The sequence below is a fragment of the Asterias rubens genome, chromosome 21 (assembly GCF_902459465.1).
Source record: "Asterias rubens chromosome 21, eAstRub1.3, whole genome shotgun sequence".
Lineage (NCBI taxonomy): Eukaryota > Metazoa > Echinodermata > Asteroidea > Forcipulatida > Asteriidae > Asterias > Asterias rubens.
The window spans coordinates 4280601-4291688 of NC_047082.1; the positions used below are offsets into that span (position 1 = coordinate 4280601).

Below are 11088 nucleotides of genomic sequence, written 5' to 3' on the forward strand. Positions count from 1 at the left end.
GTGACTATTTCCTGTACTGATACTTTTCTAAAGACAATAGGTTTTTGTACAGAAGAATAACAAACAGACATGAAACAGCTTTAACCACTACCAGCTAGATATCACTTCTTACCTTTGTTATCTGAGGGTTTTGCAAGTTGTAAAAATTTAAACAAGACTTGATTAATTCACTCTTGAATAACATTAACGACCCAACCCCAGGAAAGATTAATGTAAACTCATTTGGAAAATATCAAGAAAAGAACATGTTGAAGCTTTCATAAAAAAATGGCCACCTAAACAAAATGGCAGCAAATGTTTGTGAACTAAGGAAAGGTCTTTAATGTTGTACTATTAAAGGCAGTGGACACTATCAGTAATTACTCAAAATAATTGTCAGCATAAAACCTTACTTGACAAGTAATGGGGAGCTGTTGATAGTATAAAACATTATGCGAAACGGCTCTATCTGAAGTAACATAGTTTTCGTGAAAGAAGTAATTTTCCAAGAATTTGATTTTGAGACCTCAGAATTAGATTTTGAGATCTCGAAATCAAGCATCTGGAAGCACACAACTTCGTGTGACAAGGGTGTTTTTTTACTGCCATTCTTATCTCGCAACTTCAACGACCAATTGAGTTCAAATTATCACAGGCTTGTTATTTTGTGCATATAAGTTGAGATGCACCAAGTGAGAATACTGGGCTTCAACCAATTACCAATGATAAACCTACAAAAACCACAAGCAAAGAAAAAAAGAGAAGTGTTTCTTACCACTTTCATCATCAATGAAGCATTCTGAAGTTGTGAATTCAGTCTTGCCAACCTGGACCTTCCCTTTGCTGTAGACGGGACCTTCTAATTTGAACGCTCTACAAAGCTTGGTCAGGATCTGGCTGGGTTTTTCAGGATCACGCCAGTTGTTATACCCATAGCTACAAATCAAAACAAGTTTTGTTTAAAAGTCTAAGGCTTTAAGGTTAACCACTCCTAAAACCGAGTCAAATCACAAAACCGTTGTAAACCTTTGCTAGCTTACATTCCTCAAAGTCTCCCATTGTTTCCTGCACTTATTTTGTTGAGGAAACACAAAATACAAACACCAAAATATCTTAAACATAAACAGTTCTTAAGTTTAAATCACCGCTGTAAACCTATTGCGACCACCCTGTAAAATATCAGAGATGATCAATTTGCATCGGGGATAAAGAATATTAATTTTGGTTTTTACACATACACCGATGTGTGTTAACACTGTATACTTTCCCAGGCCCTGTAAAAACTAAAATTAATATTCTTTATCCCCCGACGCAAATTTAACATCTCTAATATCGTTGCGATACCCGCTCCCAAAACATAGGATTCGAACTGCCTCTAGCTACCGGGCAACCTCGGTAGTCTAGTTGGTAAGACACTGCTCTAGAATTGCAAGGGTCGTGGGTTCGAATCCCACCCGAGTAACATGCCTGTGATTTTTTTCACAGGGCTCGGGAAAGTACTGAGTATACAGTGCTAACACACATCGGTGTATCGGTAAAAACCAAAATTAACACCCTGTAAAACTTGATGCAAACAACACCATTAGTTGTAAACGTCACAACCATACACAGAATGCGCGAAGATTGCAGTATCATGGTTTCATCTCGTTTGCACTGATGGCAGTCTAGTGTTATCATTGTATCGTAGGCAGTGTGTATACATGTAGCTAACAAAAACTATACAAAAACTACGCTAAGCACTTTTTATTATCAATCTCGTCCTGTTGCTGCAGATTACTGTTCTAGATAGAAACATGGCAAATTTGATTGATTTTGTAAGGAGTTTACTTGGACTAGATGAAAGGAAACTATGTCACAGGCACATCACATTCTGCATAGGGCAAAGGTGAAGTGTACATCAGCGCCCGAGACGTGCGACATTTGCTAGTTTTGAATAGTAAACGAACCTTTCCGCCGCGGAATACAAGTCCGGGTGGGAATGCGCGGTAGAATTACACCGAAGCCAGTCAAGCCCTATTCATACTTCCTGCGAATGCGAATGCGATACGAATGGTGACGTCACAAATTCGCAACGAAAAATTCGCAGCAGTTCAACGTTGCTCAACTCACTTGCGAATATCGCTGCGAAAAGAGGATTGTGACGTCAAATTCACTTCACATTCGCATGAAGTATGAACCGGGCTTCAAGGTCGCGGAAGAAAACGTCCAATGAAAAAAAGGCTTAAGAGAGAGAAGTATAACTTACATAGCATATTCCTTGCTGATTCCACACGTTGGTCTGTGCCTACTATGGTATCGATTCTCCAGGTCAATAGTGGTCTCTCCAATCAGGTCATCAGAGCCTATTAAATCCCAGTCATAAACCTGGACATTCAGCTTGGACTCCAGTGGGAATGTAGCTTCAAACTCAAAACACCTGGTAATCAAGATCACAAAATAAAAGAAAAATTCACAGTGAGTTAACTGGACATAACTGGTAAATACTCAAAAAGTTGCATACAAACTTTGTATTGGTAATGAGCAATGAAGAGCTGTTGAGTATAAAACATTGTGAGAAACTGCTCCCTTTGATGAAGTAATGTAGTTTTTGAAAAATTTGTCAAGAATTTTATTTCAAGACCTCAGCATTAAATTTTAAGGTCCCGAAATCAAGCATCTGAAAGCACACAACTTTGTGTGACAAGGTTTTTTTTTTCTTCCATTATTATCTCACAACTTCAACGACCAATTGAGTTCAAATTTTCACAAGTTTATTATTTTGTGCATATTTTGAGATACACCAAGTGAGAATACTGGGGTCGATTTCACAAAGAGTTAGGAGATATAAAATTGCATGGATAGTCAGAAGTTAGGACGAGTAACTGGTCCTAACTCGAGATAAGACTAGTCCTAACTCCTTTGTGAAATCCACCCCTGGTCTTTAACAATTACCAAAGGTGTCCAGTGCCTTTAAAGCACTTTGGGGAACTATCATCAGTTTCACTTTTTTTCCTATTTACAAGCACTATTTTGTTGTTGTAAGTCACTAGATTTAATGATACCAAGGTTTTTGACAAAGCATTCCGAACTTACTTTCCAAAGACTGGGTTGAGATTCTTGGAGATGTAGTTTTCTTTGTCGCTGGCTTTGTGCTTGCCAAGTTGAAGTTGAAGGTATGGATCAGCCTGGTAAAAACGAGAAGATTCACAAATAAGAGATTATACAGCATGCCCAACAACCAAAATAATGTATGCATAAATACAGTTTTGCTATTCCTATTGGTGGAGAGCGTGTCACATGGGGGTGTTTAAATGGTTGATATTGTTTATAACCCGCAGTTTAAGAACTCGTCGCTACCCTTTTATTCCCTTAGTTAAACATTTCAAGCGGCTTCATTGACCCATGATGCGTACACTACTTGATTAAACGCAGGTGTGCATGTACCTCATATTAAGGGAATAAAAGAGTGGTGACAAGTTCTTGAACATTCGTTTAGAACCGGCAGGTTAGAAACTATGCAAAAAAAGACCGAGCCGAAGGCAAGGTTCTTTATCGCAAGGCCATGACCCTGCAAGGTTTTTAATGGCCAGTTAAGACCGAGTCACTACTCTTTTATTCCCGCTTTTCTGGAAACTTCCAGATCCTTTCATGTCCTCGGGCTCCATTTCGCAAAGGGTGTAATTGCATGGGATGCTGAACGATTGTACATGTACATATGCCCAGGTACTAATAAAGTTTACACTTCATTGGTTAACCGGTATGTACTGATTGTATTATGCGTAAATGTAAATTTGTGTTTATATCGCACAATTAACGCAATCTTCTCTTGACCGATCAGAATGGATAAACTGTCCTACGTATTTACAAATAAAGAATAAAAAAGCAACAAAATGCGCATGAGCCATCGTTTTGAGAAAACTCCATTAAAGAAGGAGGTTAAAATAACACATCCTTTATGTCTGGCAACTAACACCTGTTATCTTCATGTAATTCCTTTTCCAAACAGTGGACTTAGTGGACTTAATTGGATCGTACATGAAACAGTAGGGTTGCTGCTGATTGCCCCAGGCAGATTAACTACTCATCCTTTTAGGGTGCGTTCGATTAGCTTCCCTGGGTCGACCCCGCGGTGCTCACTCGGGTGAGCCCCTGACAAAAGCTAATCGAACGATCACTCGCCCTCTCGTGGTGATGTCATGCACCTGGGGCAAGCCCCCAAGCGACCCTGCCCACAAGCAGGGCACTTGGGGCTGACCCTGTGTGAGCCCCTGGAATGCGTAAAAGCTATTCGAACGTACCGGGGGCAGACCGAGGTCGACCAAGGGAAGCTATTCGAACGTACCGGGGGCAGACCGAGGTCGACCAAGGGAAGCTATTCGAACGTACCGGGGGCAGACCGAGGTCGACCAAGGGAAGCTATTCGAACGTACCGGGGGCAGACCGAGGTCGACCAAGGGAAGCTATTCGAACGTATCAGGGGCAGACCGAGGTCGACCAAGGGAAGCTTTTCGAACGTACCGGGGGCAGACCGAGGTCGACCAAGGGAAGCTATTCGAACGTACCGGGGGCAGACCGAGGTCGACCAAGGGAAGCTAATCGAACGCACCCTACGTTTATGTCAAATGACCTAAGTAATTCAATGTAAAACACCCACTCAGGGAAAACGATACACTTTCCGAGTTTTTGTGGTTAAACTCGGATATTCTTTAAGGGAACTTTCCCGTAATGTTTTCTGTTGATGAAAAATCCTACCTTGCCATTGACATCCGTTGGATGTAGATCCATGGCTTTGATGATGTAGATCCGAACCATGACGGCTTTAGGTTCACTGAACGGTAAACCCTGGAAGAAACCCATGTTAGAGTCAATCTTGACCCCGATGTTATCCCACTCACTGGGTAGAGGCCATTTATACAACTTCAGAGCTCCCTGTACAATGATATAAAATTGTAACAAGGTCAAATATGGTTTGTGGTTCATGGTTTATTTAAAAACATTCAAAAATTTGCAGTCCAACGACCGAATTGCATTCTGAATTTACAATTTTAAAAGACATTCAAATCACACAAAATAATAGATATCAATATAAACCACAAGGGAAACTGACTGGGTAAATTTGTAAATGATTTTTGGGGTTGAACAAAGAATTGACTAGAGTGGGATTCGAACCAACGTAAATCCGGAGGTCGTTGGTTCGAATCCCACTCTAGTAAATTCTTTGTTCAACCCCCAAAATAATAGATAATCAAACATTTTTTACAAAAGGATAAAATTTGCCCAATGCATACAATATATTAACTTTGTTTGTGGTAATACCATATACATGTATATCTACCTGCTGGGTAGATTATGTTCTTTGAACTTGTCTTTTATATACCGATTCTACTATTTTTTTATTTTTTTCGAATTCGGGAGACTTCTCTACTACCAAGCAGTAGATTTTCGGAATTCGGGAGACTTCTCAGTTCTGAAAACAACTGTCCTGCTTTTTTAACAACTACCTGGGCGGATGTCCAGGCCAAAAGAATCAGCACTTGCGTAAGCAGGGAATTCTGCGCTTTCGTCAAGCGTATTTCACGAGTAAGCAGGACATTTTGGCTTATGCGCATGCGTACTCCACGTTACTAGACATTCTGGAAGACTTCTCTACTAGCACAGACATGACAGAGGTTTTTCAAAACTCTGGAGACTTCTTAGTTCTGAAAAGAACTGTCCTGCTTTTTAACTACTACTGTACTTGGGCTAAAGGTAGGTGTCGGCCTGACTACTTACTACCTTTGCTTAGTTGATCGAGGAGACTTCTCAATATTAAGATACCAGACTAACCTTAAATTTGCCGACCATTCTACTACATTGTAAGTAGGCCTCCTACGAGGTACCAGACTAACCTTAAATTTGCCGACCATTCTACTCTCGCTATCATCATCGCCGGTGTTCTTTCCTCTGTAGAGTTCAAATGTATGAAGCCATTCCTTGAAGCCGTGGAAATCATTCACATTCTCCAACTCGGTCAAGAAGACCTAAATATAGTAAGGAATTTATAAATCGTTCAAAGATGCAAGCAGCCAATTTCTCGAAACGCTAGGATCAATCTTATCTCGAGGACGAGTAACCCGTCCTAACTTAGGATGAGTTCAATGCGTCCTACGTATTTTGATACGGAACTGAACCCGCCCTAAGTCCTAAGATTAATCCTAAGTTAGGAAGAGTTTGGTGAAATCGACAGCAGGTCCAATTTGTGGCTGGTTTGACCAGAACAGTTTAAAGTTGAGTTGCTATTTTTATATAGATTTGAGAAATTTATAACCTTTCAATTCAGGTATTACACAAATACTTCGCCAATGATAAGTAGTAGTGAATTAAAATCTCAAAATGTATTATTATAGGAATCCATACATTTTCTCATGTCAATGCACAACATTTTTTCATGTTGTACACAGTTTGTGCATTGTTCTTGGCATACGCAAAAGTTTGGGTGTGTTTTTTGTTATGAAAGAGCCTCATCTGTCGTCAATTCTTTCACCCCCAAAAAAAACAAAAACAAAACTCTTATTCTACATTATGCAAAAAAATTAATCAAACTCAGTTTTTGATTACAATAAAATTGTATATATCACACAGAGGCTTAGAATTGTTTACACTTCAAACTAATATTGTGATTCTGTAAACAAATTGTCCAATGTGCAGGTAGTTCAAGGCAATATAGAAAGGCTTGCGGAGATGCTCTGATCGTCTTCTGGAGAAAGCTTTCTCCAGAAGACGATCAGAGCATACTGATTGAAACGTCGAGTTGAAACCAACGGTTCTTTTCAGAACCACCCCAACTCATTAGAGATAGTCATTACATTGTGTTACCGCAAACCTTTCTACAAATATATCTTATTTCCACCGTGCAAAGTTTCAAATCCTACTTAGTTCAAGGCAGAAATGAAGATCTTAGATTTATAATCTCACTCACCTCAAATGTTACGACATCAATTTCATCCTGTTAGGTAACGAAAAAAAAGAAAACACAAATTTAGTTTATGAAAAACCCCCATTCACTTGTACATTGGAGTACCAAGAAGACAAACAAAAAAATGAGGGCTGCTAAATTGTGTTTTGGTAAAAACTGCTTCACTGGTTTCCAATGTTAAGTCATGACAATTGTGTCCTTCAGCAAGATCTAAATTACTATGTACTTCCAGGGAGCTGAGAAAGATAGAAGGAACGTTATTGGCCCAATGACCAGGGTCCCAATTTCATAACGCTGCTTAACGTAAGCAAATTTGCGTGCTTACTGTAGCAGAAAAATTTGCTTAAGCCTTAGCGTATTTCACAGGTAAGCAGACAAATTGGGTGGCCCTATTGCGTGTTTACCGTGGATTTGCATTGTGACGTCATTTTTTTTTCGTGCGGTAAGCACCGGAAGGTTAGCATGCCTTTTCGTGTGCTTGAGGTTAGCAGCGCTATGAAATAGAAATTGCAAGGTAAGCACTAAATTGGCCGCTAAGCAGCGCTATGAAATTGGGCCCAGGGCACTAATGTAAGCGCATTGAGACCTTAATGTAAAATGCGCTACATAAAAACAAGTTATTATTAAATGTGATTATCATCAATCATTTTACCAGTGGAAGTATTAAAAAATTACTCATAAATTCAAATCTCAGATATTTTTTGAACTGTGGCTGAAATTCTATGGAACAACCACAATTCAGTGGAGTAGCCACATATAGTGTATGTGGGATATGTGTGTGTTTTGTGTAAAAATACATGTAGTGTGCTCAATCAAGCATTTTGTCAAGTGAAAGTCTTTAAACGAAATAAACTGTGCAGATACTTTGGTAGTTTTCAAAACAAAATGTGCAAGTGCCAAAACATTATCTTTTCATACAACTCGCAAAAAAACAATGGTGTAGACTTTGCAACAGCTAATTCTATTTTCTGATCTAAAAGTTTGTCTGATGTGGTTTCGTCTTACATTTTTAAAGACACTGGACACTATTGGTTATTGTCAAACCTGTGAAAATTTGAGCTCAATTGGTCGTCGAAGTTGTGAGATAATAATAAAAGAAAAAAAAACCTTGTCACACGAAGTTGTGTGCTTTCAGATGCTTGATTTAGAGACCTCAAATCCTAAATGTGAGGTCTCGAAATCAAATTCATGGAAAATAACTTCTTTCTCAAAAACTACTTCACTTCAGAGGGAGCCGTTGTTCACAGTGTTTTGTACTATCAACCTCTCCCCATTACACATTACCAAGTAAGGTTTTATGCTAATAATTATTTTTTAGTAATTACCAAGTGTCCACTGCCTTAAAGAGATCTTCTTTTAATAATGCATATTCTCAAAGGAACACGTTGCCTTGAATCGGACGAGTTGGTCTATAACCGTTTGTAACCGTTTGTTATGAAATGCATATGGGTAGAAAGATGTTGTAAAAGTAGAATACAATGATCTACACAAATATGCCTCGAAATTGCATGGTTTTCCTTTTACCTCGTCGACTAACACCATCGGCCATTTATGGGAGTCAAGTTTTTGACTCCCATAAATGGCCGACCGTGTTATTTCCCAAAGTAAAAGGAAAACCATGCAATTTCGAGGCAAACTTGTGTAGATCATTGTATTCTACTTTTAAAACATCTTTCTAACCAATGCATTTTATAACAAACGGTTACAAACGCATTTTTATAGACCAACTCGTCCGATCCAAGGCAACGTGTTCCTTTAAGGTTTCTTCCTGTGGCCACATTCCTTGATACAACCTTTGTTTCTGTTTGATTTCATTAATACCCTTCAGTTTCAACTTCATCTTTTAAATGCATTGTATACCTTTGGTTTTTTGATACCAATTGTTTGAATCCTATATAAATGTAGTCGTATACAATCAAACTAACCTGAGAAAGTTTCATTCATAAATACCTCAGACAGTTTCGCTATTCCTATTGGTGGAGAGCGCATCACCTTGGTGTGTATAAACCTTTGTTTATGACCGGTAAAAAGTGTTAATTCATGGGCGTGACACGCGACCTTGCACCTGTCCTTATAAGACAGTTTCTTCATTCCTATTGGTCGAGAGCAACGGCTGAAACAGTTGTGCCACATCACGCGATTACGCAACGCGCACAGCATTCCCTTATAAGGAGTTGTTTACCCGAGGGCGGCAGAGGGCTTTACCATTTCACAGCTGGAGGGGTGTTGTGTTGAAAGAATCATTTAACAATTATAATTTTTGCATTTATTTAAATTTTTGACCAAAGAGTGATGATGTTTTTGACCAAAAAAGGTATTCATGAATGGGAACCAAAGTGTGTTGAATCGGTTTTCAACTAGTGGTTTAAACCCGCCGAGGCCTGGTTCATTATAATTTACATGGACTTCGTCTCGGTAAACTTATCAAGAACCAGGCCTCGTTGGGATTAAACCACTAGTTGAAAACCTCTTCACCACACATTTGATTCCCTTATTAAAAAAGGTAGCATATTGAGATAATATTGCCGAAACTCTGGCGCGAAAACACAATCTGTTTCCAAATTTAAGGGATAAAAAGTGGTATCTTTTTCCATAACTGCAGTACTTTAAAGTGAAGTTATTTTCAAAATGCATTATAATATCCAGAGCTGCTGCACTTCTTAAAACAATCGCACAACATCGGTAAACAGTATTGTCCAAAGGCCCACACTTCGTGTATCACAACTTATATAAACTTCGTGTATCACAACGGGGGGTGTCGTGGCCGAGCGGTTAAGAGCACCGAATTCAAGCTCTGCTGATTCTGTTCAGCAGTGTGTGGGTTCGAATCCCGGTCGTGACACTTGTGTCCCTGAGCAAGACACTTAACCATTATTGCTTCTCTCCACCCAGGGGTAAATGGGGACCTGTGAGGGCAGAGATGGTTCTTGTGATTGATTTAGCCGAGTAGCGCATTTGTTGCACGAGGCTGTATACTCCCCAGGGAGCTGAGATGGTTTAAGGAGTGAATTAAGGCCCAGTGACCAGGGGTAATAATTTGAAGCGCTTTGAGACACCCATTCGGGAGTGAAAAAGCGCTATATAAACTCAAATATTATTATTATAAAACCCACCTTTGTTTTCGCACGTTTCGCCGTGTCATGACAAGTCATGACAAGTTATTTTCAAAATGCGTTATACTATACAAGGCTGCTGTACTTCTTAAAGCAATCGCACAACATCGGTAAACAGTATTGTCCAAAGGCCCACACTTCGTGTATCACAACTTATATATAAAATAACAAACCTGTCAAAATTTAGGCTCAATTGGTCAAACGGAGTCGGGAGAAAATAACGGGAAAACCCACCCTTGTTCCTGCAGGATTCGCCGTGTCATGACATGTGTTTAAAATAAATCCGTAATTCTCTATATCGGGAATTGATATTGTTTTAATGTTTTCTCAAAAAGTAAAGCATTTCATGGAATAATATTTCAAGGGAAGTCTTTCACCATTACCTTCTGTAAACCCTGTAAGTTATTTGTAAATCTGTGAACTTTTAATTTTTGTTCTGTTCAGAAAGTGTCCAATGGCTTTAACATGTAGGAACACGTTGCCTTGGATCGGTCGAGTTGGTCTTTAAAAAGTGTTTGTAACCGTTTGTTATAAAATGCATATGGTTAGAAAGATGATTTAAACGTAGAATACAATGATCCACACAAATTTGCCTCGAAATTGCTTGGTTATCCTTTTACTTTGCGAACTAACACTGCCGGCCATTTATGGGAGTAAAAATTTGACTCCCATAAATGGCCTACCATGTTAGTTGACGAGGTAAAAGGAAAACCACGCAATTTCGAGTGATACTTGTGTGGATCATTATATTCTACTTTTAAAACATCTTTCTAACCATATGCATTTCATAACAATTGGTTTCAAACGCTTTTTATAGACCAACTCATCCGATCCAAGGCAACGTGTTCCTTTAATATTCGTCAATACTAATTGCGTACAGAAATAGTTACTGGCCTGACATTTCAACCCTAGCAGAGTCTTTCTCGAGGACTTTTCTGAATATCGTGAGACCACATAACATAAAAACAATTAAAGCTTACATCACAGCAACCACAAAGACTTCAATTTAAAAACACAACTGAAACAAGAGGACACACAATGCGCAATATTTTTGACCGCGTG

The 11088-nt window shown here is 39.1% G+C and overlaps 1 protein-coding gene across 6 annotated transcripts in view; it reads right to left on the bottom strand.

Annotated features, from left to right (window-relative positions):
• Nucleotides 1-11088, bottom strand: part of LOC117304640 (otoferlin-like) — a 123833-nt gene that overhangs the window by 33567 nt on the left and 79178 nt on the right. For 5 of the 6 annotated variants that reach the window (XM_033789198.1, XM_033789197.1, XM_033789192.1 and 2 more), the window contains 7 exons: nucleotides 6917-6943; nucleotides 5847-5978; nucleotides 4711-4887; nucleotides 3052-3143; nucleotides 2225-2395; nucleotides 755-915; nucleotides 113-121 (listed from right to left, as the gene is read on the bottom strand). In XM_033789198.1, the coding sequence (XP_033645089.1) occupies nucleotides 113-121; nucleotides 755-915; nucleotides 2225-2395; nucleotides 3052-3143; nucleotides 4711-4887; nucleotides 5847-5978; nucleotides 6917-6943 (769 nt within the window). The remainder of the gene's footprint in view (nucleotides 1-112; nucleotides 122-754; nucleotides 916-2224; nucleotides 2396-3051; nucleotides 3144-4710; nucleotides 4888-5846; nucleotides 5979-6916; nucleotides 6944-11088) is intronic. The other variant, XM_033789196.1, reaches the window with a different exon arrangement.